Below are 27,449 nucleotides of genomic sequence, written 5' to 3' on the forward strand. Positions count from 1 at the left end.
CTGGGACCTTAAAAATATGTTGCAACTCTCTTGATCTATGACTTCACCAGAGTGAAATGCTAACAAGGTATTTTTAATCAAAAATCAGCTTTAAAACGCAGTAAATTTCAAAATGGAAAAATGACAGTTCCTGTAGAATTGCTTTCAGAGAACGCTGTGGACATAACTAAGTGTGAATTACATGTAAACGTGCACGCTGCTTCACCCTAAAAATTCAGCCCTTAAAGGAGAGCTTTGCAGAACTCCGTGGTCAAGGGCATAGTGGCTCTGGAGGCTGGGTCCACACGCCCCCAGACCCAGAGGAGGGTCTCAGAGGAGCCCCTCCGGGTCAGCTACGGCTCCACACGAGAGATGCTGGCAGTGGGAGCAGGATTCCCAACTCCTGGTGCGGAATCTGCATGTGGGCGTCTGAGGAGCACCCGTCTCTTCTGAGACATAACCACGCTTCCTGGCTCATGTTCCCCTGTTTTTGGGGTGAGGAAGGGCCCAGGGTGGGCCCTGGGTTGGATCATCCCTCAGCGACCTTGCTCACTCAGTCCAAAGGCCAGCCTCAGACGAAACAAGCTACTGCTTCCGGGCATGGCCGGCTTCCTGGCATGTGGCGCACACAGGGAATGAGCTTGGTGCTCCAAAAGCCCACCACTGGCCTCGGGCTCTGTCACCACCATCCTAAAAGTCCTAATAGCTTTTGAACAGGGGACCTCACATTATCGTTCCGCAGTGGGCCCTCGGGTTATGTAGCTGGCTGCTCCCCTCACTGGGCCCAACCATAAGCCCTGCAGCAGCCTTCTGCTGTCTCTGCAACCTGGTTCTTATGTCAGAAATACTCTTGAGTAGCCCAGAATCACCTTCTCGACCAAAGGGTCACATGTCATGGGCCCTTTCTAGTTCCTCTGTCCTGGACACACCCCATAGAGGGCCACATAAAGGCACCCTGGTCTTGAGGAAAGGAGTCAAGTCACCCTTGCTGACCCAGAGGGATGGAGGGGAGGGAGAAGGGGGAAGGAAGGGGGAGGAGCAGCAGGGAGGCGGGGGGGAGGGGGGAGGAGGGGAGAGGGGAGGCCAACTCACTGTCCCCTCACTGTCTGTCTCCTTCTGGTGCCTGCCCATGGCTGCACTCACCAAGAGGCCTCCAGAATCCACCTCGGGGGGTGAAGAGCGGTGTGGACCCCCATGTGACAGGTGGGAGGTGGGAGGCAGAGAGGGAGCCAGGAGACAACGCCCAGGCTTCTGGTTTTGTAACCAGGTGGACAGTGAGGGAGGGAGCAAGCAGAGGGAGGGGCTGGACCTCAAGGAAGCAAAAGGGGGGTTGGGTTTTGCATCTGCTAGAATCAGGCTCATGCTGGCCTCCAGGCAGAGCCACCGAGCCAACTGGAAGACTCCAAGAAGATCGGAGAGCCTGAAGGATTTCCTTTTGGATTTGTAATATGAAAAAAGGAAGAATGATGCTTGAAGGAATAAGCCTGGGTCACAAGGAAAGAGCTTTAACTCTGGAAAATGCACTTGCCTGGACTAGTTTACTCTTTAGCTCGGCGCAGTCTTTCATGTAATGCTCAATGAGGCCTCAACACGTGCCAGACCCTGAGCGCACTTGATATGAAGGGGCCCCCATGGTTGGGGGGCGGGACAGAGAGCCATGAAGACCCCTGGTCAGCAGGACTGCCCTGGCTGCAGCAGAGCCTGGAGCCAGGCTGGAGAGCAGGAAGAGTAGAAATATATCCCGTCCTGTGAGCTGCCTGGGTCTGCACAGACGGTTCCCCTGTCGCTTATAGAGACTGAAAGCAGAAATAGGAAACAAAATGTAAAATCGTTAAAACTTGCATTTTTAACTATAAATCCCTTCTTGCACATTTAGCTATATTTTACATTTTCAGGTTAAAATTTATTGATTCCCTGGTTTCCTTTATTCATGCATGAGTGTATGTGCCTGTGAGTGTGAAAGATATATCGATTTATGATACATATCCCCCCTCACCAACACACTGGCAGCCCGGAGTGATGGTGGAAAGGGGTCCAGGCCTGTCTTTGGGACCTGGGATTGGAAAGCATCTCAGGATGGGCCTGGCCCCTCTTTCTGAGAGTCTGCAATGGGTGCTGCTAGAGCATGGTGTTCACAAGGTCAGCTTCTCCTTGTAGGCTAGAGACGCAGCTTAGGGAGGTAGGCTAGAGACGCGGGTTAGGGATGTAGGCTAGAGACGCAGCTTAAGGACGTAGGCTAGAGACGCAGGTTAGGGACGTAGGCTAGAGACGCGGGTTAGGGATGTAGGCTAGAGACGCGGGTTAGGGACGTAGGCTAGAGACACAGGTTGGGGACGTAGGCTAGGGACGCGGGTTAGGGATGTAGGCTAGAGACGCGGGTTAGGGATGTAGGCTAGAGACGCAGGTTAGGGACGTAGGCTAGAGACGCAGCTTAAGGACGTAGGCTAGAGACGCAGCTTAAGGACGTAGGCTAGAGACGCAGGTTAGGGACGTAGGCTAGAGACGCAGCTTAAGGACGTAGGCTAGAGACGCGGGTTGGGGACGTAGGCTAGAGACGCGGATTAGGGACGTAGGCTAGGGACGCGGGTTAGGGACGTAGGCTAGAGACGCGGCTTAGGGACGTAGGCTAGGCACGCGGGTTAGGGACGTAGGCTAGAGACGCGGGTTAGGGACGTAGGCTAGAGACGTGGCTTAGGGACGTAGGCTAGGGATGCGGGTTAGGGACGTAGGCTAGGGACGCGGGTTAGGGACGTAGGCTAGGGACGCGGGTTAGGGACGTAGGCTAGGGACGCGGGTTAGGGATGTAGGCTAGAGACGTACTCTATGGATACGAGCTCAGGATGTGGGCTAGGGGTATAGGCTACAGATGCAGGTTTGGGGTCAGGATGCGGGCTGGAGATGTAGTCTAGGCCTGTAGGCTATGGATGTGGGCTAGGGATGCAGGTCACAGATGCTGAGACATACAACAAGGGGCCCTCACATGAGAAAATGTCTTCTTCTTCTGCAACAGAGAAGCTTCTCTTTCCTGAAAGTGATTGTTGGATTCCTTACATTTTAGAAACAGCTACAGTTGAGTCAAATGTGTGTCCTTCCAACCACATTCCACCTGCTTTGCAATTTTTCTGTGTAATTTTTTTCCAGGATCTGCCAGTGGAGGCTGTGGCTCCCATAACTAATTATCAGAGCCTGAGCCTGATCTGCCGTTGTCAGGCTCTAATTCCTCATATTAAAAACAAATGTAGCCAGCTTTATTACTTGAAGTTCAACTTTAAATTGGAAAAAGTTTAATGGTTACAGTCAATCAGACTCAGCGCAGGAGACAAAAAAAAAAAAAAAAAAAAAAAATCATTTACAAGCTCCAGGTGCAGCCTGGGGTTGCACTAATGACACTCACCTGTAGCCCCACATGAACTAATTAAACCCTTAATTATGCTTTTTTTTTTTTTTTAAACACAAACTGGAAGATTTCAGCAAGTGGACTCCGTGTTGTTTGCATTTCTGAACGTAAGTCCTTGCGCCGAGACAGGGCTGGCCTATTCGGGAGGAAGCCAGCAGGGGCAGTGTGTAGTCCTCCCTGGCCCTCCTTCAGGCCTGGAGCTGGTCCTTCATCCTTCTCCCTGTAGGGCTGGGATGGCCACGACACTGCTCTAACCTTGCACATCCCACCATGCACTGTTTAACTTCTCCTTGAAGCCAGGAAGAAGAGAGTACGGGGCAGAGACCTCAGAGTCCAGATGCCCATACAATCAGCTCTGAGGGCAGCCAGGGCTCAGGGCCAGGGTGGGGTGCTCAGCGGGGTGTTGTCATCATTGACCATGTCCTGCTCCACCTGCTTCTCCTCCCCACTCCTGCTCCCCCTACCCTTTGGGAGGACCTCCACCCTTGTAAGCTGCCAGCTCCTTGTGATGTGGTCACATCTCACTGACTGGACACCTCTCACAGGTCTTTGGAATGGAGAGAGTGCTCGTGACTTCACACAGTGAATCAGAAGTGACCTTGGGGAGGTGGTGAATTTGGTCTAGGGTGTGTTTAGTTCAGTTGACATCTGCAGAGAGGAGTGGAAAGGTTGCATGGGCTCTGGGAGAGGAGCGCTGAGAGGCCTGGGGGTTGGGGTGGGGGGAGCTGGGGCCCAGAGACACAGGCCAAGTCCACCTGGCCGCAGACTCGAGGGTGGAGGGAGCCCTGAGGGAGGGACTCAGGGCGAGACAGGCCCGGGCTCTCGGGCTGCACACGGTGTCACAGGGTCCTGTGTGCCCCGGGTGCTGGGCTAGAGCAGGAGGAGGAACCAGGGCCACCAGCCTGCCGGCCGAGCTCAGCACTAAGGGAGTATGAACGGCTGTGTCCTTTCAACACTGACTCAGGGTTACCCCTCACTGGCCCACTGCTGGAGCCACCAGGAAGTTGGCCAGAGAGGTCTGCGGAGCCCTGTGGAACACCAGCCAGGACACTCATCACCACCTGTCCCAGTGAGTGATGGAGACCCGCACTCAGGTGAGCATGGCGGGGGGCTGTGATGGAGAGGGGCCCTCAGGCGACCACAGGGAGGGGCTGTGAGGGGGTCATGCACTCAGGTGAGCACAGGAAGAGCCACCATACCTGTGTGGACCACAAGAGGGAGAGGCCAGACCATGGCACTAGAGATATTAGGATTCAAGAATTGGTGCTGGCAGAGGGAATTCGAAGCCAGGTTCCAAGGGAGACATGGACAGAGCAGAAATATGGACAGTGACTTCTATCTCTCAGTTGAGAACCTTTAGAAGTGAGAGGGGAAAGTTATCCCATAGAAGGGACAAAACAGAGCTGCCTGCATTGAAACAGAGAAGAGGTGTAGCATCTCGAGAGAGAGCCGCAGCCACTGGGAGGAAGGGTGAGGTCCAGGTTTTCCTGGTCTTCGATATGCGGGGAGACAAGCCCCTGGCCGAGGGAGGCACCCATAGTTGCTGGACTCTGAGGAAGGAGGCTCCACAGCCGGGAAGTAGGGGACACTGGAGGTTCGGAGTTGAGGCGATGTGGAAAGCCTTGTGTAACAGCCAACTAGAGTCAATGAGGAGACTGGCGGGTTTACCAGATATCTGCTTCTTTTTTGTGTGTGTTTAATTACCTATAACATCAAAGTTGCAACCAGCTATATAGTAGATATAGTAGATATAGTAGAGTCTATATAGCTCCTACGTGATGAAAAGCAAGCTCTGACAGGAGAGGAGCCCAGGAATTAAGTCTTTAATCTATGGGGATTTCCAGAGTCCTCGAGGGCAGCAAGCAAAGTAGGCTTCTGATCTTGAAACTTGGTTATCACACACTATTCAATGCATATCAGCAAGGAGAGCAGTACTAGCTACGTCACTCAGTGAATTGCTCCAACCTGTGAGATTTGTTGTTAACACAGGTTAGGCTCAAACACCCAGGGAAACAATGTTCAGGGGTCAGGGGCGAAACCAGGCTGGAGTCTGGCAGGTCCTCTGGAGCTAGAGCTGTGGCAGGAGAAAGATGGTCCGGGAAACCGTCTGAGACGAGACAGGCCAGCCTACTCCCTGGGGCAGGACCGGGCACGTTGACAAGGTCACTCCAGGCTCCAAGGGAAGCTTCACTGGAATGACAGTCTTTACCAGCCCAGCCTCGCTCTTCCCAGGGGATTCTGGGACGGCCCCCATGGCAGCCCCAGCAAGGCAGAAATGATGAACAGACATGGTTCTCTCCCTGTGAATCACATGGCTAGATGTATGTGGCTGGGCCGCAATATGCTGGAAACTATTTTTAATAATTACCTGAGTGAAGTCCCAAGGACCTATTGGAAGCGATCTATTTAAATGTCAATGCCATTCATCTTTAATGAGAAAACAAAACCTTCCGGTATTATTAGTCTCTGGAATTATGGAACACATTGGTTGATATTCTGTCATTTTCAAAACCAAATAAGGAAAGACCATTAAAAAACTGAATTTGCTATCATCTGCCTGGCCCGGGTCTCCGAGAACGCATTGCTGCCATCTGTAACTGTGGCTGGTTAGTTAGCAGCGATGTCAGCATCGTGATGTATAGCTCAATAAAGCCGCGCCAGCTGGCAAAACACATTTTGGGGATTCAGGCCGTGTAAGTTAGATCAAAAAATTATCAAGATAGATAGCATGATAGGAAAATAGAAGAGTTTTTGATCAGATGTTGAGAATTCAAGTGTTCTGTAATGTTTTCCAAGCGCTGGGAAACAAGGAGCCAGCATGTGGGAGGCGAGGCCGCTGCTGGGCGAGAGACCCCCGCCTGTGCCTCCATGTCCTTCTGACAGGTTCCGGGTCCCTTCTGTGTCCCCCCAAACCACAGCCCCGGTTTCCTCATCTGGAACGGGAACAGGCTCATCCCCTGGACCATGGGCTTTGCTGCTCCATCAGGATAACTGTTGGCACAACTGGTACCTCCATCTCTTCATGCTGCTGCTGCTAAGTCACTTCAGTCGTGTCCAACTCTGTGCGACCCCATAGATGGCAGCCCACCAGGCTCCCCCGTCCCTGGGATTCTCCAGGCAAGAGTACTGGAGTGGGGTGCCATTGTCTTCTCCGCCACGCCTTCATACTTTTTTCTATTTTTTGACTACAGCACTCAGCACGTGGGATCTTAGTTCCCCATCCAGGGATTGAACCCACACTCCCTGCAGTGGAAGTGCAAAGCCTTAACCACTGGACCACCAGGGAATCCCCATTCCTTTGTCTTTTTGATGTCATAAATCGGTCACAAATAAGAAGTAACTGGATTCCAAATACAGATCCAAATACAGCTCATGTGGCTGACTGAGTATCACCAGATCTCTATGAAGGTTTGGACCAACAGGCAGCGAGTTAATAAACTTGAATCATTGTGCATAATCATAGGTGTTTTGGGTGCGATTTGTTTGTATGGAGCTGGTGACTCACTCAGAGATCGCTGAGTGTAGACAGACAGACAGACAAACAACTGTTTCAGGATGGAGACATCCATTCAATGTTCTACAAGTGGAAGGAATAATACAGACCAGGTGCTGACAGCTCACTGTAAGTGTCGGAGCCGCTGTGGCCTTTGAGTAACTTGCACGTGTCAGGCACCATTTCAGCACTGGGAATGCTGTCCTCAGTGGGGGAGAGCAAAGGAAAACAGACGCTGGGCAGAAACTACACTGCACTTTTTGTATAATTTATAGATAGACATATATAGTTATCTTATGTATAATTTTAAATGGATAATTTAAAATATAAATTTATATAATTACAACTCTAAATAATTATATTCAGTTCAGCTGCTCAGTCCCGTCTGACTCTTTGCAACCCCATGGACTGCAGCATGCCAAATGAGTAATTATATGGTATGACAAAAAATGTATATTGTATTTCCATGATTTGCTAGTGAATTTTGTTATGAGGAGAAGCTGTTTCTGGGTGTGTGTTTCTCACATCCTTAATTTTGAGGCTTCCAAGCCTGGACTCTTGTATCAAGTATGTAAGTAAGCCCCTCAACCAAGATCAGGGGGACATGTTGCACCCTTCAGTTAATATGCCTACGTGCTTTTTATGGCAAATCTAATTCACTCCTTGAGGCTGGAACACGAGCTTCAGCTTCCCTTCCAAAATTCCGAGCTGCTTGTTTTGTCACTTGGTGAAGAACACGCAACATGTCCCATAGAAATAGCACCGAGGTTTCATCGTCACTGCACGAAGTGGGAGCACAGGGCCCGGCTCTTCAACACACATTTACACTTTACCAAATACATTTTAAAACCTATATTTAAGCACTGACACTGAGTGCTGAGATCTTTGAAAGTAATGTGTTAGCTAAATGCAGCATCAAGAATTCAGCTAATTATCTTAATATTTCATTTGTTAACATGGAATATGATTATAAAGAATTACGCTCCTCATGAGCCTGGTGGGCTGCATCCATGGGGTCGCTAGGAGTCGGACACTACTGAGCGGCTTCACTTTCACTTTTCACTTTCATGCGTTGGAGAAGGAAATGGCAACCCACTCCAGTGTTCTTGCCTGGAGAATCCCAGGGATGGGGGAACCTGGTGGGCTGCCATCTGTGGGGTCGCACAGAGTCGGACACGACTGAAGTGACTTAGCAGCAGCAGCAGCAACGCCCCTCATAAATCAACATTCCTAAAGCCTTCAGAATTCAGTAGCTTCCTAAAAAATAAGGTGAAAGTGAGAATGACTAAAACAGCGTACAGGCACGTGTGGACACACAACCATAACGCACACTGTGGTGGCTTGTGCTGCAGTCGTGTCTGACTCTCTGTGACCCCGTGGACTCTAGCCCGCCAGGCTCCTCTGTCCATGGGATTTTCCAGGCAAGAATACTGGAGTGGGCTGCCATTTCCTTCCCCAGGGGATCTTCCCAACCCAGGGGCTGAACCCGTGTCTCTTGGGTCTCCTGCGCAGGCCAGCAGACTCCTTCTACCACTGCACCACCTCGGAGACCCTCAGCACTCCAGGCAGTTGATTAAAACGCTGTCGGTTGGGGCTCCAATTCCCTTCTCTTCCTCCCTGAGTGAAGGAAATGCCATTCTCTGTTCTGAGATGGCCTTAAAGGCATGATAAATTCTGGGGCCCACCTTGGGTGGGACCTCATCCAGCTCTTGTGAAGTCAGTGGCAGCGGTGGAGCCGGACACCGGAAGTGGCCAGTCCTCCCCGGTTCATCCAGAGTCCTCCCGGTTCATCCAGGACCCAAGGGGCTCCACCCCAGCCTGGGCTCCCGACAGGAAGCCCGTGGGGGACTCAGCCTTCAGCCCTGAGAGCACCCTCTGCAAGTGGCCGAGCAGCCGCCTTCTCCCCACCCCAGGGCCTGGCCAGTGGACTGCGGGATGCAGGAGATTTTGCCAGAAACCAGTTTCTGCTTCCAGCCCTGGAGTCTCTCCCCAGAGGTAGAGATGATTGGCAGCCCAGAGAGCCAATCACACTCCTTACACCCTGTGAGGCAGTCCATGTACAGCCAGCCCCTCCCAATTCTTCAGCTCTAACACAGGTGTGTGCACATACATACACGCACACACACACATATTGCACACACATGCAGGCACATACTTACCCAGGCACTGGCCTGTACACACACATGCACACGCATGCACAGAGGGTCTGCAGAGGAGAGCAGCAGGTCAGGACCCCAGTGAGCACAGCTGCTGGTCTGAGAGCCCAGGGAAGCATCACCCCGAGCTAACTCCAGAACTGGGGTGCAGTCCCCAGAGAGTGAGCCGAGCTGCTGGGGACCATCCAGAGGTAGAAATGATTCTGAATCACTGCTGCTTGGGTGCCCCGAGAAGTAGGAACAGCATGGGGTGGCCCGAGGGGGTGGGCTGGGGCGACAATGACAGCAGGGAGGACCCCTTGTCAATGCCCAAGCTGCCTGAAGGCACAATCCCCCCCGGGCAGCCACTCGGCCCCGAGCTTTACTGTCCCGGAAGCCCTGCCGCACAGACCCACAGCCCTGCAGCCTGGCTTGCACCAGCCCTAGCTTGCCACCACAGTCAGTTTGTCCTGAGGAGGAGGGGCTGATGACGCCTGAAGGTCTGTGCTCGCGCTCACAGGACCCGCCCCGAGGGTCCGCCAGGCTCCTGGTCCTGAGACCAGCAGACTGTCCAGCGCTGCCACGCCCCTCTGGTCCAGGCTGTCCTGGAGCTCTCCATCAGAACCTGCTCCACACCTGCCGTGATGCAGCCTCCTGGTCCCCGCACTCAGTCCTTCTGTCCCCCTCAATCCCCTGGGTGGAGTCCTGCTGAGCCTGTCTGCCTGGGGGGTCTTAGCCCCCCGTCCCCACCACGTTCCATCCCTGCCTAGAACTCCTTCCCCTTCACAGCTGGGGCCGCCCCAGGGCATCTGGTGCCTGAGCCCCGCAGACTTGCTTTGTATTGGAGGGGGACTAAGACGGGAGAACTCAGTCCCACTGGGTGACTGCTGCTGATGGCATGTCCTGAGCTGCTTGGCTGCCTATGTCTGCAGACTTACTGGAGACTGGTGGTTGTCAAGTTCAAAGTGAGTCCCACTTGGGTTACAGTGGAGCCCCAGATCATCACAGAGTATCCAGGCAGATGTGACCACGTTCCTCAGCCCCAAGTCTCTAGGTGTGGATTGGATGACCAGCATCATTAGGTTGTTAGAGATATTAAAACATTTAAAGCATGAATTTGGGTGTCTGGCTCATAGTAAGTATTCAGAAAAGGCAGATTCCCTATCAGGGGTCTAAACCTAGGGAAAGATGCTCCCACCTGGCTCTGGAGTTCAAAGATGGAGAGGTACCCATGTGTGAAGGTGATCACCGAGCCAGACACCATGACCCTGCCTCTCCCATCGCATCACTTGTTCAGTTACTGAGACACAGCATCCAATGGTCTCCTGCTCAGCAAAGAGCAACCTTCACTCATAAGAGTCACTGAGGAGGAGAGATTGGATGCCCCTTGTCTTCTCTAATCCAAATTAGGACTTTGGGGAAACCAAGAGTGTGCATTATGGCAGAAAGTGAAGAAGAACTAAAGAGCCTCTTGATGAAAGTGAAAGAGGAGAGGGGAAAAGTTGGCTTAAAACTCAACATTCAGAAAACTAAGATCATGGCGTCCAGTCCCATCATGTCATGGCAAATAGATGGGGAAACAATGGAAACAGTGAGAGACTTTATTTTTCTGGGCTCCAAAATCACTGCAGATGGTGACTGCAGCCATGAAATTAAAAGATGCTTACTCCTTGGAAGAAAAGCTATGATCAACCTAGACAGCATATTAAAAAGCAGAGACATTACTTTGCCAACAAAGGTCCGTCTAGTCAAGGCTATGGTTTTTCCAGTGGTCATGTATGGATGTGAGAGTTGGACCATAAGGAAAGCTGAGCACGAAGAATTGATGTTTTTGAACTGTGATGTTGGAGAAGACTCTGGAGAGTCCCTTGGACTGCAAGGAGATCCAACAAGTCCATCCTAAAGGAAACCAGTCCTGGGTGTTCATTGGAAGCACTGATGCTGAAGCTGAAACTTTAATACTTTGGCCACCTGATGGGAAGAGCTGACTCATTTGAAAAGACTCTGATGCTGGGAAAGATTGAGGGTAGGAGAAGAAGGGTATGACAGAGGATGAGATGGTTGGATGGCATCACTGACTCGATGGACATGAGCTTGAGTAAACTCCAGGAGTTGGTGATGGACAGGGAGGCCTGGCGTGCTGCAGTCCATGGGGTCACAAAGACTCAGGCACAACTGAGTGACTGAACTGAATTGAACTGAAGACTGTGCATTAATAACCTAGACTAAACAAATTATGTTCAAATTTACAATGTTTGGATCTGGGATTAAAAAAAAAAGGTCTCTCTTCAGATTTCCTAAAAGCATCGAGCAACAGCTACCCTTTCCTCCTCCCTGCCTCCCCTCCTTCCTACTCCTCACCTACCGTTTCTCTATACCATCTTCCCAAATCACGAATTTGTGCCGCCATGGTGACGGCCGTCAGCAGGGACAGACTTCAGTGATCAGTTTTTCCCCATATGCTGAAGACTCGGATCATCGACAGCTCCCCGCTGTCCACCACTGCTCTTCCCAGGGTCCAGATAACGCCCAGAGTATCGCTTACTTTTATTCAAATGTGTACACTTGTTCTGGCTGCAGGAAAGATTTCTTTCTTTTATGTTCATTTCTGTGTGGTATTCTGGAGTATGAGTATGCATCCCATCATCGTAATTGTTTGGCTTTTAACATGCTTTAGCCAATGTGCAAGCTACTGATTCTAAAATCTCTAACAAACTGTCGGCGAGCCTGTGGTTGGCCATTCTCTCTAGCCGTAAATGTCCCTGTTTCGAGGAACGACAGAAAAGTGCCGGCAGCTAAACATCGTACTTTGGATCATAATTGGGTTCAATTAACTTAGGTAACATAAATTCTTGGCAGTAAAAGTTGCTTGCCTTGTGATAACATGCCTGTGAGTAGCCAGATTACTGAGACTGGGGGCAGGGCTTATGGAAATTATATAGTAGAACCAATAGTTTAATTTCACATGTCAATTGCCTACCAGGAAGCAGGTGATGATTGTCCAGGTCAGAAAAATTGGGGAGGGTCTTGGCGTGCAGATGGGGGAGGGAAGGAGCCACTGCAGCTGCAAGCTCCTGACCCTCAGCTCCAATACGTTCTTCACGCAGAGGAAATAAGCTGCTACACTGACCACAGTCCCTGAAGATTTTTATCTTGATTCATCTCATAAAACTGTCTCAGCAGCACACTCAGCCTGACAAGATCCCTCATTACCAAGCGATGTTGCAACTTCCCAGTGGCTTCCTCTTCATCTCCTCTCAAAACTCATCACAAGGGCTCCTTATCTTCTGGTGTCATTTCCGCCCTCAGTGTTGTCAACAAGGTAAAGTTCTTTTAACCAGATGCACTGTCCTTCTAGGGTTACTTCTATTGGAAGGTATCCAAATGAAATCAGTTTTTTATATAAAGCAAAGCATAACTCTTCCTAATTGTGAATTTGCATCTCTCAATGTTAAACTTTATGCAATCAGGGCACGTATTTTTACATATTTAAATTTTTATTTGAAAAATTCTGATAAAAGGTACTTGGGTCATTTTCTTAGACATGAAGAGGAGTAACTTAACCTCATTAAAGCCTCATGTTTTTAACATAAAAGCAATTAGGTCTTGCCGATGATTCAGTTGGTGGCTCAGACAATAAAGAATTTGCCTGCAATGCAGGAGAACTGGGTTCCATTCTGGGTCAGGAAGATCCCTAGGAGAAGGGAATGGCTACCCACTCCATTATCCTTGCCTGGGAAATCCACGGACAGAAGAGCCTGGTGGGCTGCAGTCCACTGGAAGGACTGATGCTGAAGTGCCAGTACTTTGGTCACTTGAAGTGAAGAGTGGACTCACTGGAAAACACCTTGATGCTGGGAAAGATTGAGGGCAAGAGGAGACGGGGGCGACAGAGGATGAGATGGTTGGATGGCATCACCGACTCAATGGACATAAGTTTTGAGCAAACGCTGGGAGATAATGAAGGACAGGGAAGCCTGGCATGCTGCAGTCCATGAGGTCACAATGATTCAGACATGACTTAGCAACTGAACAACAGTTCAGTTACTTCTGTGAGACGTGGTCTCTTGGAAGAAGGAGTCAGTGTTTCAGGCAACTGGATCCACTTTGCAGCAACACCTATGTTCTCTAACTGACGGTGGTCTTTCAGAGATGAGGCAGGAAAAAGTGTACCTCAGTGTCCTCAGGCGCTGAGACGTTAATAATCCCCCAGGGCAGGACTTTTGGGGGAGCAAACTAGTCGGTGTACCAGCAGGACCCAGAGCCTGGACGGCATCTGGCGGCTCTGTGGGGTCTCCAAGCCGCCAGTCAAATGACTCTCCATGATATGCTCAAGAAAGGATAATGAGCCAACTCAGACACACAACTGCATGGGAATGCTTCCCTGTCAAAATATCACTCTCTAGATTTAACCGAACCCTGGGCTTTGAAAAATCCGTCTCCTCCAAATCTGTATTCCACAAATGCAGCTTTTACAAAATGCATTCAATTTGAAGGGGAAAGCCAATAATTACAATGTTTGAAGATTCAATTTAAATTCTAAAAGTGGTCAAGAGCATCCCTGGGGGATCCAGGTGAGGAATTTGAGCTCTGGCGGAGTCTGAGTCTTCAGCGTATTGCTAAAAATGAAAAGCACCTTCTCCTCTCCTCTCCTACAGATTTCCATGTGCTTGGACAGCCTGCAGAGATGATTCTGGGAGAGGGGTGCTCGAGAGCCTAACTCCAGCCCTGGAAAATGACTGCTGTGTTTGACACTTTGCAACCCAAGTTCAGTTCAGTTGCTCAGTCATATGCAACTCTTTGCGACCCTGTGGACTGTAGCATGCCACGTTTCCCTGTCCATCACCAACTCCTGAAGCTTGCTCAAACTCATGTCCACTGAATCAGTGATGTCATCCAACCACCTGGTCCCCTGACATCCCTTTCTCCTCCTGCCTTCAGTCTTTCCCAGCATCAGGGTCTTTTCCAGTGAGTCAGTTCTTGGCATCAGGTGGCCAAAGCATTGGAGTTTCAGCTTCACCATCAGTCCTTCCAATGAATATTCATGACTGATTTCCTTTGAGATTGACTGGTTTGATCTCTTTGCAGTCCAAGGGACTCTCAGGAGTCTTCTCCAACACCACAGTTTAAAAGCATCAATTCTTCAGTGCTCAGCTTTCCTTATGGTCCAAATCTCACATCCATACATGACTATTGGAAAAACAATAGCTTTGACTAGACGGACCTTTATTGGCAAAGTAATGTCTCTGCTTTTTAATATGCTGTCTGTGTTGGTCATAGCTTTTCTTCCAAGGAGCAAGCGTCTTTTAATTTCATGGCTGCAGTCACCATCTGCAGTGATTTTGGAGCCCAAGAAAAGAACGCCTGTCATTGTTTCCATTGTTTCCCCATCTATTTGCCATGAAGTGATGAGACTGGATACCATGATCTTTGATTTTTGAACCTTGAGTTTTAAGCCAGTTTTTTCATTCTCCTTTTTCACTTTCAAGAGGCTCTTCAGTTCCTCTTCACTTTCTGCCATAAGGGTGATGTCATCTGCATATCTGAAGTTTTTTATATTTCTCCTAGCAATCTTGATTCCAGCTTGTGCTTCATCCAGCCCACCATTTAGCATCATGTATTCTGTATAGAAATTAATCAAGCAGGGTGACAATATACAGCCTTAATGTACTCCTTTCCCAATTTGGAACCAATCTGTTATTTCATGTCTGGTTCCAACTGTTGCTTCTTGCCCTGCATACAGATTTCTCAGCAGGCAGGTAAGGTGAAAAATGGTAACAATTTGATATTCCCATCTCTTTAAGAATTTCCACAGTTTGTTGTGATCCATACAAAGGCTTTAATGTAGTCAATGAAGAAGAAATAGGTGTTTTTCTGGAACTCTCTTGCTTTTTCTGTGATCCAACAGATGCTGGCAATTTGATCTGGTTCCTCTGCCTTTTCTAAATCCAGCTTGAACATCTGAAAGTTCTTGGTTCACATACTGTTGAAGTTTTGCTTGGAGAATTTTGAGCATTACTTTGCTAGCATGTGAGATGAGTGCAGTTGTGTAGTAATTTGAACACTCTTTGGCATTGCCTTTCTTTGGGACTGGAATGAAAACTGACCTTTTCCAGTCCCGTGGCCACTGCTGAGTTTTCCAAATTTGCTGGCATATTGAGTGCAGCATTTTCAAAGCATCATCTTTTAGGATTTGAAATAGCTCAACTGGAATTCCATCACCTCCACTAGCTTTGTTCATAGTGATGCTTCCTAAGGCCTACTTGACTTTCCACTCCAGGATGTCTGGCTCTAGGTGAGTAATCAAACCATCATGGTTATCTGGGTCATGACGATCTTTTTTGTACAGTTCTTTTGTGTATTCTTGCCACATCTTCTTAATATCTTCTGCTTCTCTTAGGTCCATGTCATTTCTGTCCTTTATTGAGCCCATCTTTGCATGAAGTGTTCCCTTGGTGTCTCTAATTTTTTTGAGGAAATGTCAAGTCTTTCCCATTCTAGTGCTTTCCTCTATTTCTTTGCATTGGAACTGTGATGTGGAGAAGACTCTTGAGAGTCCCCTGGACTGCGAGGAGATCCAACCAGTCCATCCTAAAGGAGATCAGTCCTGAGTGTTCATTGGAAGGACTGATGTTGAAGCTGAAACTCCAATATTCTGGCCACCTGATGCGAAGAGCTGACTCATTGGAAAAGACCCTGATGCTGGGAAAGATTGAGGGTGGGAGGAGAAGGGAACAACTGAGGTTGATATGGTTGGATGTCATCACCGACTCAATGGACATGAGTTTGAGTAAACTCTGGGAGTTGGTGATGGACAGGGAGGCCTGGTGTGCTATAGTCCATGGGGTCACAGAGTCGGATACAACTGAGCAACTGAACTGCACTGAGCTGAACTGCTTTCTAGGTATGTTCTGGGGGGCATTGTTTGGGGGTGGGTATCAGCCACCAGGCGAACAGACCCCTTTCCCTTCTGAAATACTGAGGATTTCTCAGAGATGCTCATGGCTGGCTTTGCTGACAGGTCAGCCTCTTTTGGAATCGCTGACTCCTTGGTCTGCTCGAGGTTCCTATTTGAGATAGAATTTCAGCTGCATCTTTCTGTGACGTCATCCTGCTCACCGGGTGACTTTGTTCAAAGTCGCTCAATTGTTCAGGTCACCTGTCCTCGGGGGAGTGTAGGGCAGGATCCTGGGACTCACACAGCAGCTGTAGGCATATCTCCTTCCTGGACAGGGCAGGCTGGTGGGTCCTAGGGAACCATTGCCTCTGGCTGAGAGGGTCCTGTTTATCTGCCCCAGTGGCCTAGAAATGTATGTCCCGAGGCTTCCCTGGGGGACAATGGGAGAGGAAAGGAAGTAGATACGGAAAAGGAGATGTGATCAGAGAGGAGGGTGGACAGCAAACCAGGCAGGCAGCATCTGAGCCCTGCCCCCACAGGGGCAGGAACCTGCATCCTCAGATCAGGAGAATGTGTGGTTGGTGTCTGGGGAAAGGAGAAGTGGATGCCATCGGACGGAGGAGAGAGACCCCCAGAGGCTGCATGAGCCCCTTAGGTGGCAGAATGCTGCCCTGATGCGGGGTCACCACAGACACAGATTCCAGAGTCCCTGGAGGCCCCTGCACCCGCTTCCAGGGAGCAGGCATGAGTAGTGAGCACAGCTTTACTGCTGTGGATGCTGGACAAAGCGGCACCCGCCAGTGACAAAGCGACACCCGTCAGCGTGTGTGTGCAATGCCCTGACTTTATAGATTTATAGTCTGTGCGTCTGTCACCACACCCATCACCCCAAACATCCCCTCGTACCCATCTCCGGTTGATCCAGGATCCCATGCCGAGTCCCAGAAACCGCTTGTCTTTTTTCCATCTCTAGAGATGTGCCTTTTCAGGAAATGTCATAGAGATGGGATCCTACAACACGGAGACATTTCTTCAGGTTTCCTTCATGTACAAAGTGATTTTTAGGTGTAGCCTACAGCAGTAACTGATTGCTTGTTACAGAAAAAACAGCATTCCATTATGCAGCTGCACCACTTTTCACTTTTCTGACCTATGTATGCCTCTGAAAGTTGTTTTCAGTTTGGGGAAATCGTGAATGATGCAGTCTACACATCGATGTTTCTGCATGGACACCTTCTCATTTCTGGGGAGGTTCCTAGCCAAGGCCTTGCTTGGTTAGACAGCAAGTGTAATGTTGGCTTTCGGAGAAATAGCCAAGAAATTTTCCAAGGTGACCGCACTGTCTTCCCTTCTGGCCAGCAGCGCCTGGGGTCACTGATTCTCCTGTCTTCTGCCCACTCACCATCCTGTCTGTGGTCTTCACCATGGCCTTGAGGGGTCCATAGTGCCATCTCAGTGTAATTTTAATATGCATGTTACTGACAACAAATGATGTTAAACTTCTTCTCAGGTGCTTTTTAGCCGTTGGCATATTTTCTTGAGAGAAATGGCTATTCAAAGCTCTGTTCACTTTCTAAATTATTATTTCCTTACTTTTGGCTGTGCCGGGTCTTCATTGCTGTACGGGCTTCCTCTAGTTGCAGAGAACAGGGGCTGCTCTCTGGTTGAGGGGCTCTGCTTCTCATCTCGATGGCTTCTCTTGCTGCAGAGCAGAGGCTCTAGGTGCCCGGCTTCAGAGGTCGTGGCTCCCGGGCTCAAGAGCACAGGCTCAGCAATCGTGAAGCATGGATTTAGTTGCCTTGGCATGAGGGATCTTCCCAGATTAGGGACTGAACCTGTGTCTCCTGCATTGGCAGGTGGATTCTTTACCACTGAGCCACCAGGGAAGCCCTGATCTTTTTTTTTTTTTTTTAATTGCGTTATTTAACAGATGGAGCTGTAAGAATTTTTCACAGGCCCATTTTCCCCAAATACAATTTACGAGTATTTTCTCCAAGCCTCTGTCAAGTATTTCCATTTTCTTCATGGCATGTCTTGAAGCACAAGGTTTTAATTTTAATAAAATCAAGATTACCTTTCTTCTATGAATCATGCCTCTGTTTTTGTATCTAAGGACTCTTTGCCTAACTCAGGATCTTGAAGAATTTATCCTATATTTTATTCCACAATTTCTGCAGTTTTATGTCTTATGTTAAATTTATGATCCATTTCAAGTTAACTTTTGGGTTTGGCTGAAGATAGAAACATACAATTTTTTTGCATGGAGTTATAGAATTGTTGAAAAGATCATGTTTCCAGCTCTGAATTGCCTTTATGCCTTTGTTGAAAACCTATTGGCCACATAATTAAGGTTTTAGTTCTAGACTCTGTTCTGCTGAGTTTATCTGGATGCCTCTCTTCTATGGTAAAATTACACTGTCCTATTGCCTATAGCTTTATAATGATTTTGATATAAGATAGAGTAAATCTCCCAACTTATTCCTCTTTTCCAAAATTATTTTGATTATTCTATGTCCTTTATATTTCTTTGTTCCTTTTAGGGTCACTTTGTCAGTATCTATTTTTAAAAGCTTGACAGGGATTGTATTGACTCTATAGATTACTTGAGGAAGAAAAAATCTTTTTAAAAATCTTTTTATTTTGTATTGGAGTGTAGCTGATTAACAGTGTTGTGATCGTTTCTGGGGAAGTGAAGGCACTCAGCCATATGCACACATGTATCCATTCTCCCACAAACTCCCCTCCCAGAGAAAAGCCATCTTAATGGCATTGTCTTCTGGCCCATAAACATGGGATGTCTTTGGTTTTTTAGCTCTTCTTCAGTCTTGCTCTGGGACACGCTGCAGTTTTCAGTGTCTAAGTCTTGTAAGTTTTCTGTAAAATCACTCCGAAGCCTTTTATTCTTTTGATTCTATGGCGAATGCACTAGTTTTCTAATCTCATTTTCAGATTATTCACAGCTCATATACAGAACATGCAAAACATGAAGATCACGGCATCCAATATCATGGCCATCATTTAATGGCAAATAGATGGGGGGAAGTAAAACAGTGATAGATTCTATTTTCTTTTGCTTCAAAGTCACTGTGGACAGTGACTACAACTATGGAATTAAAAGACGCTTGCTCCTTGGAAGAAAAGCTACGACAAACCTAGACAGTGTATTAAAAAGCAAAGACATCACTTTGCCAACAAAGGTCCGTCTAGTCAAAGCTTTGGTTTTTCCAGTAGCCATGTATGAATGTGAGAGTTGGACCACAAATAAGACTGAGCACTGAAGAACTGATGCTTAGAACTGTGGTGTTGGAGAAGACTCTTGAGAGTCCCTTGGACTGCAAGGAGATCCAACCAGTCAATCCTAAAGGAGATCAGTCTTGAATATTCATTGGAAGGGCAGATGCTGAAGCTGAAACTCCAATACTTTGGCCACCTGATGTGAAGAACTGACTCAATGAAAAAACCCTGATGCTGGGAAGATAAAGGCAGGAGGAGAAGGAGGCGACAGAGGGTGAGAAGGTTGGATGGCATCACTGACTCAATGGACATGAGTTTGAGCAAGCTCTGGGAGATGGTGAAGGACAAGGAAGCCTGGTGCGCTGCAGTCCATGGGGTTGCATAGAGTAGGACACAGCTTGGCAACTGAACAACACCATAAATAAAAATGCAATTTGCTTCTTAGATCTTATATTATGCAACATCGCTAAGCTTGTTTTTCATGTAGTAGTTTTTTCTCTGAAACCTTCAGTGTTCTCTTCATACAAAATCAGATTTTCTTCACACACAGTTTTGCTTTTCTCTCAGTCACAGTGGCTCTGATTTTCTTGTTGCTGCTGTGCGGCTGGACCCTGTGGTTCCGAGTTGCACAGCTGTGCTGAGGTCTGATGTGCTTGCCCTGTGTGTTATCTTAGCGAAGAGAATTCTCTCTCACCACCGAGTGGGATGTGAGCTGAGAGATTTCAGTAAATGTCCTTTATCAAGCTGAGAACGTTCCCTTCTATTCCTAGTTTAATTGAATGTGTTTTGCCCCAAATAGATGGTGGATCTGTCAAATGCTTTTTTGCATCCTTGGAGATGATCGTGTAGATTTTTGTCCCTTGTTCTATTAATATGATTGACTTCATGAAATCATTTTTAGATGTTTCACCAGCTTTATATTCTTGGAACAGATCCCACTTGGCAATTGATCTGTTTTCTGTGTTGCTAGATTCAGCTTGCTAAAATTTTGTTAAGGGTTTTTCCGTCTATATTCACGAGGGATGCTGGCCTGCAGTTTCCTTTGTTTGCGATGTCTCTGTCTGGCTTCGGTGGCAGAGCCATCCTGGATCTGTTAGGCAATAGAGTGTAGAGAATCTGGATTCCGATCCCCCCTCAGGAGGGTTGATGGTTTGGCTGCCTGTTTGTTTATGTCTTTCCTGGATGACGGTGGCATCTGTTTCCCCTGGAGCCGCAGCCGCTGACATCTTGTTTGTCTTGTTCGGGGTTTTCTGGTTGCTGTTTCTTTCTCCACCCAGCTTCCCAGCGGTCATCCCTGCATCTGCAGAGCTTATGCTCAACCAACAACCAGTCAGAATCTGCGCTCAAGCGTCCCACCTCTGCCAATGGATTTGTCTCTGGGTTCAAGAGTGCCTTCAAAATCCAAGTGGTTTCAAGCCCATACCCACTTGGAGATCCACTGAGCTTTCACAGGTCTTCTCTGGACTTGAGTGCTGGGGAGACTGGGGATGGTGGAGAAGTCTCATTGTGTCTTTTCTGTATCTCTCTGGTTAATTTCTAGCTAGTCTGTGGCTTGTCACAATCAAACCAAGGACCTCAGACTAGGGGAACAGCTGGGCATGCCTGTTTACTCGGCACGGAGACCATTACTGATTTCAGACGATGCTAACTGGCAGGGCTTTACCACCCTCTGGTCCAAATCAAGAAGCTCCCTCCAGTAGTGAAGCTGCTGGTAATTCCGGGCCTGCCATGATTGCTTAGGACCACCAGATGGTCACGAGGCGGGCGGGGCGGGAGCAGGGCCACCCGGGAACACCAGTTTCCTCCCCCAAGTCCAGCAGCTTGTCGGGACTGAGAGCATCTCAGCTTACTGGGAGAGTTGGTCAGCTTCCAGGACAGAGGAACGGCTGTTTTGATCGCGTGTCTGGTCACAGCTCCTTCTGGGGGGAGGACGGGGTGCCCCCCCAGAAGCCCCATGCCGACCCCCGTTTCCACCTCGCTTCCCGTCCCGCTGGCTGCCTGCCAGGGCCTCTGGTTCCCGCCCGTGCCCTGCTCTGGGCCAGCTGTGCGGCTGCAGGCACACGACAGCGTGCTTCTGCCGGCGCCGGGGAGGAGGCCTGACAAGTGGTGTTTCCACGTCCACAGCCCGCGAGGAGGCGCTGTTACCTCCAGGAGGCAAAACGCCCAGGATCCACCCACGGAACTCCACCCTGTGAAACGCTTCAGAATCGCTCCGTTCTCGCTCATGCGCCCTTTCTTCCAGATGAAGGTTTGGATCCACATTTCTCTCTGGAGAGTCTCTGCTGGGTGCTCAGCCCCAGCTGCGTTTAGAGAGCAGTTTAACAGACGCCGAGCATCATGGCTTCCATCCAGGGCCATTAGAAAACCCATCTTTCCAGGACACCCCTCAGACTTCCAGGATCCCAGATGGGACTCGCCTGGACGTGCCTACCTTTCCCAGGCAGCTGCCCGTCTTTGCTGTGAAAGTACCACCGCGCCCAGGACGGCACGTGTGCGCCCGGTCCCCAGGGGGCTGTTCTCGTTTATCCCCACGTGCAGCGCCAGCTTTAGTTCTTCCTCCAGCGCTGAGCAGTTGTGTCTCAGCCCCCCGGCCCTCGCCCCTCCCCTCTCCCTGCGCCCCTCACCACGTCTTGCCCAGGCCTTGGTCTGTTCCTTCCATTTGTCACCTGCTCTGTCCCCCCACCCACGGCAGATGAGCACTAGGCGGCGTGGCTTGGTGCTCACGCTGCAGTCCCCAGGGCGCGGTTGTGATTCACAGGAAGAGCCTCAGCTCATCAGCACCCTTATCGTCCCTCTGACTGCACGTTCACCCGCCCCACTGAGCGACTGTCTCAGCTCTCCTAGGTTACGATGGGAAACCAACGACTGTTTGCATGAATAACTAGGCAATACTGGTCCCATGAAGCTCCCTGACTGCGGGCACGATCCATCGTGAGTGTTTAAAGCTGCCTCTCGGTGTTCCGTATGGTCTGTATTTCTGCATATCTATCCTTCAACCTCTGTTACTCATTATATCCTTGGTTTCACTAAAATTTTACACCTTTTGTGTTTCACATCAGGTTGATCTGCTGGAATGTATACGCATTGTGTTAAATCAACTGACATTATTTGTTAAAAATTATTAATTAGATGGATCACGGTAAATACAAGAAGTTTTAAGCTTACTATGGAAATAGAGCTATTTCTCTAAGAATTTTCTTTTTTTTTCCTGATTTTTGTCTCTTGGTGTCCTGCAATTCAAATTCCTTTAAGCATTTAATCGTGCACACCTCTGCTTCCTCTTTAGGGGCTTCCCAGGGGGTGCTAGTGGTAAAGAAGCTGCCTGCCAATGCAGGAGATGCAAGAGACATGGGTTCGATGCCTGGGTCAGGAAGATCCCCTGGAGAAGGGCATAGATACGCACTTCAATATTCTCGAGCCTGGAGAATCCCACCAACAGAGGAGCCTGGGGGGGCTATGGTCCATAGGACCACAAAGAGTTGGACACGACTGAGGTGACTAAGCACGCACTCACTGATTCTCTTAAAGGAGTCTAAGACTTTTTTTTTTTTTTTACCGAAGAGCAGTGAGTGTCGTTGCCCTGATCATAAGGCACGAGGTTTGCAGGTTGTTGCCATTTAGAGAAACTGATTGACAGACATGGATTCTTTCCATAGGATTTCTTACAGCTGATGTACTGATACACCTATAATTATCTGACAGTGAAAAGTTTAATGAAAAAACATGTTCAAGAGGTAAAATCTGCAGCCAACAAATGCTTAGCTTTTCAAATTCCTGATGCTCAGAGCATGAGCAGCTGCAGAGGAGAAACCAGCTAGCCCTCACCTACAGCTCTCATGGCTCAGGGCAGAGGTGGTCCCATCTCCCCACTCAGTCACCTGGAGGATCAGAGGAGCTTAAGAGGGAGGGCGGAGTTACCTTTCCATCACAGTTCAGGCTCACACGCATCCTCGGAAGGCTCTCTTCATGAGTAATACACAGTAAAAGTCAAAATAATTTTTCCACAGATGACACACATCACTCCAGGACACGGGCATGGGTTGTCCTGGAGGAGGAACAGCCTCGAGCTGGTGGATGAAGATGTTCCGAGAACCTCCAGGGTAGGCTATGGCGTGGCCAGGTGGAGAGACAGCCAGGTGCTGGGCACTTCCCGTGCATGCAGACGGTCTGTCCACTGGAGCCCTCTGAGGCGTGAGCTCCACGCATCTGCCTCTTGTAGACAGAGACCCCGTGTAGGGGGTCAGTCGGAGGACACGGCTTAGAGAGGAGGCTGAGATGAGCAGGGAGGCCATGCCCGAGGCCCAGGGGACCGGGGTTGTCTCTGGACGGGACACCAACACAGGGAGCTTTCTGCCCACCGGCGCATCAGCAGAGGGGTGCCCTTGCATCTGTCCCTGTGACCTCACCATGCCTGTCCAGAGCGTAGAAAGACCATTCATTCCTAGAGGTGCCCTGGGCCCAGGGCTTCAGTGTGGAGGAATCCAAGCGGCACGGCTCAGCTGGCCACTGCAGGGGCTGCACCTTGTTCCCTGGGTGAGCCTGATACTGGGAGGCTCCCTGGGGACCACTGGCCTCCGCGTCACCATCACTTACCTGGAGTGCAGGGAGGGAACGTGGGCTCAGGGAGGGGCAGCAGGCCGAGGGCCATGAGAGCATCACTAGGGTCTTGAGTGTGCCCCCGACAGTCCCGATGTTCTCCACATCTCTGACGAAAGTATGCAAAGAACCAAAAGCATGCGGATGGTCCTCTGGGTTCAAGGAGCCAGTCAGCAGGGCTGCACCTGACGGCCGGGCAGAGGGCGTCCACCAGCCGGGTGGGCTGTGCCAAATCCTCAGCCAATCCCAAGGGCCCCTCAGATCCCCCAAGCAACCACACACATGCGCCCCCTGCCCCAAACTCGCAGTCAGCACTTCTGTTTCAAAGGCACTCTTTGAGAGCAGAGGGCTGGAACCAACGCACTGAATGTTCTCCAGCAGTAAATAAAGGGGAACACCTGAGAAATTCTGAAATGACAAATACACCCAAACATGGTCGCGGAGGGGGCTCGTGCTCAAGAGGCCACGGCAGGGTGAAGGCCAGTCCTGGAGGACTTCAGCCTCCATGGCAGACTTCTCAGAGGCCCTCCCCAGTGTCAGAGGCGAGGGGAGACACAGGAGCCTTCCTGGGAATCCTGCCGGCTTCAGGAAAAATGAAGAATGGAGACTGCCCATGCCCATGAGAGGCACTCCATCTCCATGAGTGTTAAAACTAAGCATTCAAATTCTCTCTGCCCTTCCCTATCTGCCAGGGCTGTCCTCAGGGTGGGAAGCCCCAGGTGGTGTCTGGATGCTCACATGCAGGGCTGTCCTCGGGTGTGAAGCTCCTGGTGGTGTCTGGATGCTCACGTGATGAAGGCTGTCCTCAGGTGTGAAGCCCCAGGGTGGTGTCTGAATATTCACGTGGTGGAGGCTGCACTCAGGTGTGAAGCCCCAGGGTGGTGTCTGTATGATCACGTGGCAGGGGTTCTTCAGGTATAATGCCCCAGGGTGGTGTCAAGACGCTCATGTGGTGACCTCGGGGTGTGAAGCCCCAGCCCTGTGTCTGTGTGCTCATGTGGTGAGTGCCGTCCTGAGGTGTGAAGCCCCCGGCGGTGTCTGGACACTCAGGTGGCAGGTCCTGCGTGGCCGCTGGGCTGCAGAGGGCAGCACCGTGAAGGTGTGGTTCCTGCTTCACTGCTGTACCTCCTGCAGACGCCGCTCCCTCTGCTCCATCGCAGCATCTGCACCGGCCAGCTGGAGAAGTTAGCAGATAATTACCCAGCATGCGTCGTGGGGAGCCAGTTATTAAGGCCCTGATTAACTGCCTTGGAGGATACACTGAGTGGGTCTGAATCCATGCCTGGTCAGGCCAGCCAGGAATCCGGAGCAGGAACCATCCTCGCACGGCTCACCCTCTGACGCAGCCCTTCTCCTGGAGCCGTGAGTGCCCCCACCCCGTCCAGGCGGTGTCAGACCAGCCCTCGGCGGAGACGGCTGAGTGGGCGGAGCTGGCGGCCCCGGGCGGGTGGGAGCCAGCCCCACACACGGTGAGCCCGCTGCTCTTGTCCCGCTTACGGCCCCAGGACTGTACGGCCTCCTGAAACACGTGCTTTTATCCTTATTTCACGCAAACACATCTCACCCTGGTGAACTCACAGCCTCCCAACCTCGTGTTTTTCTCCCAGGAGCCACTGAGCAACTCGCAACAGTCAAGTAAGGGTGCATGTGGCCCCCGCGGAGGAGACAGGCTGTGTGACTTTGGCCGCAGTGCTCAACCTCTGCGGCCCCGGGGCCTCGCTGACAACGCTTCTCTCAGGCTCCGTGCAGAGCGAAGGGGGAGACGCGTGGACGCCAGCAGCGCCGCCCCTCGGCTGGAGGCAGGGAGGGCGAGGCCGCCACCCCTCCTGCCTTCATCACCACCTGCGCCAGGACCACAGAGGTGACACGGGAACCTGCTTTCAGCATTTCAGCCCTCTCACGCCAGGCTCACTGGGCACCGGGTGGGCATCACGGGGCCTCCAGCTGCCCGCCCTGATTCCAAGCCAGCTTCCTTCACCCACGTGGGACTGGGTCAAGGTCACCTCCCACCTGCAGCCACAGGCACCGGCTCCTTCCAGAGAGGACGATCCAGGCGTCCCCAGGAACGAGGGGCTGTAGAGAAGCACCCATCTCACTGAGATTCACGTCCCAGGGCACCCTGGCCTGGTTCAGAACCCCACACCCCGGACAGCCACTGGGTGCTTAGCCTTTCAGTACCCAGCACAAGTCCAGAAAGTTTTCATCAGTAATAGAAACCTCACAACGCACTGTCTGAACAACGAGGTAAATGGAATCCCAGGACCTCACGCAGGATGTGAGTGGGGGCACGGTGTTCACTCGCTGACCTGGACCAGCCCCACACGCCCTGCCCCGAAGAGTTTCCCAAACATCCACTCGAGCCCCAGCCATTTCTGCCGCCCTCACGGGCACTTTGATGAATAACTGATGGGGATCTGATGGCCGCGTCCTCACTGGGGATGGTCCCCGGCACATCCGCCCCCCGCCACGTGCTCAACACGAACATCAGTGAGTCTGCACGGCACGTGGAGCAAGCCAAGAGGCTGCAGAGCTGAGCCTGAGCCACGCAGCCCCTGCGGCTCAGGTTCTGCTCTGGGAACAGGGTGTGGCGCTGGCCCCGTGTGTGCCGTGAGCCTCAAACCAGTGAATTCCAAAAGAAAGACGGCGGGAGCAAGTGAGGGGCTGGCATCTGTGTGCCGTCTGCTGTTACAGATAAGGGTCCGAGAGTCAGGCAGTGCTGACAGGCTGGGCCGGGGTTGGAATGGGGGTCTGTCTGGACCCAGGGTCTAGGCTTTTTGCTCAGATGACAAGACCTCCTTTTGATGACTGGCCATTTCTAAGTCCACTTCCCTTTCTGTCTGTGGGAGCTTGTGGGCGGCCAGGCGGTGCCCGGGGAAGGGCACGTGTTGCTTCTGTTTACTCCCCCGTTTGACGTCCAGCGTGACTGCAGTGTGGTCCTTACTGTGTGTGGGTGGGGGGCTGGGGGCCTTTGATGTTAACATAGTTTTTCTCATCCGCTGAGCCCTTCACAAGCCAACGTGACTCTCACACAGCAAGTGGAGCCGATCTGAGAGGCTGAGTCGCAGACTGCCCGGAATAGCAAGAGTCTGCAGCAAAGAGAGGGAGTCCTTCAGAACCGCTCTCAGAGCAGCAGAGCCAGCCTCATTCATTATTAACTGCACCGTGACCTAAATAAATCACGGGATCAGACTTCATCTAAACGCTGCTTGTCACACACCCTGCTCCTCCCGTCGGATAAATGGTTTCAGCACCAAGGAAAAAAGAGGGTGTCTTTTGAGAGTAATTATAACCTGGTAGCTACACCAAATTAACACAGCCCACCCTCGATCAGCGGAATGGCCCTGCTCCCCATTAACCACGAACACCACGGTACCACCAGGCAGGGAGGAATGGACCTGTGTTTAACAAGGTGATTAAAAGCGACTCCACTTAATCAACATGATTTGTTATTATTTAGTGTCCATCTGTGACTGTTGAAAATTTGTCAGGAGATTACTGTTGAACCTTTAGCAAAGAGATTTGTTTTGCCAATAGTTAAATGACAGTTAAGTGACACCAATTACAATAAATCACACTCTTGATAGGATAAATGCTGTCCTTGCTGACAAGCTTGAAACCCCTCTCTAGCCGGGAGCCTGTGTCTACTCCATGAGCTTCCCGCCTCGCTCCTTCATGCTTCCCAGCAGTCCTGGAGCTGGTGGTTGGGTTTGGAACCTG

General features: G+C 50.5%; 1 protein-coding gene across 1 annotated transcript; it reads left to right on the forward strand.

Moving 5' to 3' along the window:
- Positions 1-20,095: 20,095 nt before the first annotated feature.
- On the forward strand, positions 20,096-22,286 carry LOC132343988 (uncharacterized). Its single transcript, XM_059882123.1, has 2 exons — positions 20,096-22,067; positions 22,196-22,286. The coding sequence occupies exon 1, from the start codon at positions 21,091-21,093 to the stop codon at positions 22,015-22,017; it is 927 nt and encodes a 308-aa protein (XP_059738106.1). The 5' UTR covers positions 20,096-21,090; the 3' UTR covers positions 22,018-22,067; positions 22,196-22,286.
- The last annotated feature ends 5,163 nt before the right edge of the window (positions 22,287-27,449 follow it).

The sequence above is a fragment of the Bos taurus genome, chromosome 26, assembly GCF_002263795.3.
Source record: "Bos taurus isolate L1 Dominette 01449 registration number 42190680 breed Hereford chromosome 26, ARS-UCD2.0, whole genome shotgun sequence".
Lineage (NCBI taxonomy): Eukaryota > Metazoa > Chordata > Mammalia > Artiodactyla > Bovidae > Bos > Bos taurus.